At 34.1% G+C, this 5,555-nt stretch overlaps 1 protein-coding gene across 1 annotated transcript; it reads left to right on the top strand.

The window, feature by feature from the left end:
• Window positions 1–1,160: 1,160 nt before the first annotated feature.
• Window positions 1,161–4,742, top strand: LOC143608107 (protein XRI1-like). The gene is made up of 8 exons (XM_077083293.1): window positions 1,161–1,183; window positions 2,053–2,099; window positions 2,207–2,326; window positions 2,407–2,555; window positions 2,619–2,697; window positions 3,294–3,393; window positions 3,481–3,673; window positions 4,398–4,742. The coding sequence occupies exons 1-7, from the start codon at window positions 1,161–1,163 to the stop codon at window positions 3,542–3,544; spliced, it is 582 nt and encodes a 193-aa protein (XP_076939408.1). The 3' UTR covers window positions 3,545–3,673; window positions 4,398–4,742.
• The last annotated feature ends 813 nt before the right edge of the window (window positions 4,743–5,555 follow it).

Below are 5,555 nucleotides of genomic sequence, written 5' to 3'. Positions count from 1 at the left end.
AATCAAAAAACATACCTTTTATCGCTTGGTTGCAAATCTGTCCCATGAAGCAAAGAGGAAGAACAAGACACTTACTTGGACTAGATGGTGTGTATAACAATAACAATAACAATAACAATAACAATAACAATAACAATCATCAAGACACACAATTTTCTTTTTAATTGCTGGAACTTTCAAGATGGTTTAAATTTACACTAAAGCCCATCTACTAAAATAATCAATTTTCATCACAAATTAATACATGTTCTTTTACATTGAAGTATCTCAAGTTATATGGATGTTAGTTCCACAAGCAAGGATAATATAAATTTAATTGGTTAAAAAAACATGGGCTGTTACACCACGCATTTTTAACGGCCGTAACTTTTTCACACGTTAATATACCTTGTAAAAAATTACACCATAAAAACAAGCATTCCGTTCTCTTTAATTTGAGTATAGTATTGCTATAGTTTATTAATTTTAAAAAAAACTAACATGTTACGTGATCAGTTACTACAGATAACGCCTCGAGCAGGTTCGGCTAATGGTGTTTGAACATGTTAGGGTTTGAACAGGTTAATGCAAAAATGGTTAATTTAGTTCATGTCGAGATGAGTTTAGATCGAAAGGGTTCATGTCAAAACGTTTTCGGGTCGGAACAGGTCCGTCAAAACAGACTGGGTTTTGAAATTACTTTAATCTTTGCTTCTTGTTTGTCGCCATCAGTTACCTGAATGACATTGTTTATACATAACAGGTTGCTCGCGTATAGGCATTATGTGGCGCACTTACTGGCACTGATTACACGTTCGAAGCCACGTTAAATGCATATCACCTTCAGGTTACGCAGATACCGTTGCGGTTACAAAAGTACTAACAACGGTTGCGTTTGCGTATTCACGCGCCGGCAAATGCCTAGTTATATTATAATAACACGCAAATCTAAGAAAAAGTATAGTGTCGTTTAGCTGTATAAACATAGATACATACATATATACATACACATACTCCTAAAAAAGAGGGTTGTGGTGCGATTGCCTGCGGTTGTTTCCATACCCATTTCACAGTTTTCCAAAACTACTTCTATTCTATTCCTTCTTCTACACACCTCTTCACCTTTCAACTGTCTATTCTTATTATTATTATTATTATTATTATTATTATTATCCACTCAAATGAACTACAATGATGATGACAAGTAAGTATTAACACTAATTCACACCACTCTGTTTCTTCTTATGAAGCTATATTCATTCTTTCATTTTGTTTTAGGGCTTTTTAATCTGCTTGATCGGTGGTAAACGGGTTCGGGTCAAACCTGAGAACCCGTTTAGCTAAATGGGTCGGGTATGGGTCAACCTGCCCGGTTCGTGGTTTAACCCGTTTAACATATTTATTTTTTTAAAATGTATTTTGTGTTAGAAGTTAAATTGGTTGGGTATTTTGTGCCAAAGTTTATAAATAATAAGGAAATTGGCATCCCATTTTATGATTAAAATGTAATTGTTTTGTATAAATTTGTATTCTTTGCTGTAAAAATATAAATTTTATAACGTATTTGTATGTGAAAAGATTAAAAAAATAAATAAATTTCGGATCAAACGGGTCGGCTTCGGGTCAACCTGTGAATATGCGGGTTGTGTTCAGGTTCGTGTCAAATTTTTGGGTTCACGTCTGGTTGGCGTGCAAACACGTGATTATGCGGGTTTATCTTAATTTTATTTTTTTAAAATATTTATTTTTTTAAAAATTAAATTGGTTGGGTATATTTATGCTAAAACTTATAACTAAAAAGGAAATTAAAATAACATTTTTATAATTAAAATGTTTTGTATAAATTTGCATTCTTTGTTGTAAAAATAGAAATTTAAAGTGTTAATGTATGGCTTTGGGTCAACCTGCGAATATTGGGCTATGTTCGTGTTCATGTCCGGTTGGATCCGCCAACCTGCAAACACGACTCCGGGTTCATGTCAAAGTCTTTTGCTTGATAAATTAAGAATCGAAATGAAGTTAAGGACCAGGACTTTGATTTTGTTCGTGATTTTCTTTAATGTTGAATTTCAGCACGGAAATGTTGGATTGGCAAGATGAAGACTACAGTTTGCAAACAAGTAAGATTCGGTTCAGCATACGATCGTTTATCGTTTATCTCTCATTAACATGATCAACATATGATAGTTTTTTTAAAATATTAATCGGTTAAAATGGTTGCAAGCAGATGTTTCTAATAGCCTATGGAACAACGTAACCGAGAATCAAGATGATCTTTCGTGCGTGTTTAACGAAACGACTCCAGCAAAGGCCTTAGAGGATTTGGATTATCAAGTTAACTACAATGGTAACATTTTAACTTTTTTGTTTTAACATAGGTATAAACTTGTGACACTAATAATTTAATACAAGGAATAAAAAATGCAGATAACATAAACAAGGAAACCGAGCCATGTAAAGAAACATTTTCACAAGCAAAAAGACGCCGAATGCTGCATTTTGATAATGAAATTTCGGATATGGATGTTATGCCATTTTGTGAAGAGGACTATTCGTCTGTATATCTAAAATCTAAGGTTGGTTAAATTTATTTTCAACTTTTTATTTTTAATCAATTGAAATAATTTAGGTTATTTTAGGTGTTAAACGAGCAGGAATGGGATACTTCAATGGATGAAGCTTTATCTGATATGAATCAATGGGTTGCTGGATTTGCAGGTTTGACTTTTAAATAACGTCACAGTTGACTTTAACTCACATTTCTTACAAAAAATTACCGTTTTCACAATGTAATTATTATTTTCTTAAATATTACAACTTTAAACAATGTAGGCCTGTAAACGAGCCCAACGTCCATTGAACCGTTTGGCTGGAAGTTCGTTTAACGACACCTTTTGTTCATTTAGTTAAATGAAAGAACATGAACGTTTGAACACATGTCTCGTTTGTTCATTTATGTTTGTGAACGTTTACTTTAGTTGGTGCCTGCCCATCTATGTTCATCTATGTTTGCTTACATTTGTGAAGCGTTCGTATATACTATTAACGAACGGACATGAACACATTCATTTTCTTAACGAACTGACACGAGCAAGAAACCTCATTCGTTTAATTGTTCGTGTTCGATCATTTGCTCGGTTAAAGTTAAACGAACGAACACGACACATCTCGTTGATGTTCATTCGGTTCGTTTACATGCCTACCAATACCTCCATGGTTGTTTGTTTTAAAAATTTGTACTTTGATCATCTACCATATTTCAAATATTATAAAATCCTTATATTAATTATGACCAATTAATTCGATGTTTCTAGATGACACATCTGGTGATGAGGGTCTAGATCTGTCTTCAGAGGAATGGCTAGCCGATTGTTTAATAAACGACACGGAAATGCATTTAAACATTGATGATTCGTATGTTTCTGTCAACTATATGGTAATTTATTAACTTAACTATTAACGACTGTAATATTAACTTAATTACCAATATGTGCAAAACAGGAATCCATCTGCTGCTGTCCAGATTGATCTTACCGGTACACAAACTATATCTAATATTTCATAATATTCACTTATATGTAATATCTGTTACTAAATCGTAACGTTATAGAGTCAAACGATTTTGAACGCGAGAACAGATGCAGTGCCGGTCAAACGCTCCCCACACCTACTCGTAAAAATATCACCTTAAAAGGTTTGTTTCATTTCTAATGTTTTTTTTTTCTCATTTCGTTTATGTTTTATTTCAAATAAATACCATTTCTGATAGTTTAAATTAGAGGTGTAAATGAGCCGAGCCCGAGCTCAACTAGGCTCAAACTTGGCTCGTTTACTTAAGAGAGCTCTAGTTTAAGCTCTGTCTAAAGCTCGGCTCGGCTTGTTTATTATTTATTTATTTTATTTGTATACATGTATAAGTGTTTTCATATATATTTATACTTGTGGTTATATAGTTTCTTAAAATGACTAATATACCCTTCCATCTAGCATAAGTGATAAGAAACTAAAGGTGCTAGTGTGTAGGGCTAAAAAGGGAAAAAAGGAAACCACATGGACTAAAACCCTGAATAAAAGGTTTTAGACCAAAACCAAGATTTTTGCCAAACTAAAGGGGCGAAAACCATATTCAACTCCGTATATTATTTATTTTTTTGAATAACATTTTTACATAAAATAATTTTTTTATATAATTATATAAATTTTTATATCAAATAAAGTTTACATCTTTACATAATTAGTTGGGTCGCTTAAGCTTGCAAGCCTATACAAGCTCGAGCTCGTTAATGAAACAAACTATATATTAATTTAGTAATAGTTAATGCATTAATTATAAATAAAATCCAAAGACATGTTTGATCCGTTTTCACATGAACCCGTTTTCTTGGTTGATCTTAATCTTGGCTTCTTGTGATGTCTAGGAAAAAGGTCTTATATCAAGACGCCAACAAAGACAACATCATCGGTTGTGCTTCCATTCGCCTTTGTAAAACCGTGTGGTATGCAAGGAGCCGTTACCATAAAAGACATAAACCAGAAAATATCGACTCCACCGCCTTCAAAAGCAAAGAAAAATAAGGAAAATGCCACTAAATCATACCCGACTTCCGCCTTTTCAGGCAAACCCGTTGTTGGTAAAACCAAGATTCGTACCGAAGGAGGAAAAGGAAGTATTACAATTATGAGAACCAAAGGATGATCAAGGAAGGGTATTTTGGTCCTTTTAGTTAATCTATTTTTGTGAGTAATATCTTCTTAAAAGAATGAGAAAAAGACCAAATTATGCAAAGTGTTTGTATCTCGATGAAATGGTTTTAGTTGGCAGATTCATGTGTTTTATCTTTTTGTATGTAGAAAACACAACTAAAACTATTTTGTATTTGTATGTTGTTTTTGTGATATGTTCTTATCAAGTGGGGTGGATCTGGTTGTCTATCTCACAATCATAAATTATGGGGTGTTTGGATGGATGCAATAAGAGTTGCACAATATACCCGGTTCCAGGCCTGACCCGTAATTGGTTCCTATTCCTACCTGACCCGCAGGTACGACCTGGTATTACATTTCTCCCCGGAGCCATACTCGGAATTCGAAATACCCAGTCAAAACCCGACCCTACCTGGAACCCGAAAAAACCCCGGAAACCCCGGTCAACTACCCGACTATACCAGGAATTGGTTCCTACCCGACTCAGTTTTGACTTTTGTTGACTATAGCCGGAACCGGTTCTGGGTTAAAAAAAACCCGATTTGTGCACCTCTAGATGCATGTAGTGCAACATAAGTTTTGAGCCGAGAACTTAACCGCAAATCGCTAAGGCTAATAAAAGGATGGTGAAAAAGGTTGGCTAAATTTTGATGTTACTCCACTTGTGTGTTTGATGTATGGTTCAATGATTCAAAGTTGTCATAAAAGTTCATAGTTGTATTACTTGGATATGGGTGTTTAATAGCAAGTGCCCATATTTGATGGTATGCACAAGAGTTGGTGTAATAAAGCCCAAACTTAAATGGCACTAATAGCAAAAATGGATGGGTTGAGTAATGAATGTTGGTTTAAGACAGCTTACTTTTAAGTGC

The sequence above is a fragment of the Bidens hawaiensis genome, unplaced genomic scaffold, assembly GCF_021521415.1.
Source record: "Bidens hawaiensis isolate Kalapana, Puna unplaced genomic scaffold, B.hawaiensis_p1.1 tig00098239_1, whole genome shotgun sequence".
NCBI classification, from domain to species: Eukaryota; Viridiplantae; Streptophyta; class Magnoliopsida; order Asterales; family Asteraceae; genus Bidens; species Bidens hawaiensis.
The sequence above is the reverse complement of the archived record's forward strand: the minus strand, read 5'-3'. Positions and strand labels throughout refer to the sequence as shown.

Coding starts and splice junctions, on each gene's coding strand:
- LOC143608107 (XM_077083293.1), top strand. CDS start 1,161: ATGAACTACAATGATGATGACAA. Junction 1,184..2,052: donor AACTACAATGATGATGACAA/GTAAGTATTAAC, acceptor GTTGAATTTCAG/CACGGAAATGTTGGATTGGC. Junction 2,698..3,293: donor ATGGGTTGCTGGATTTGCAG/GTTTGACTTTTA, acceptor CGATGTTTCTAG/ATGACACATCTGGTGATGAG.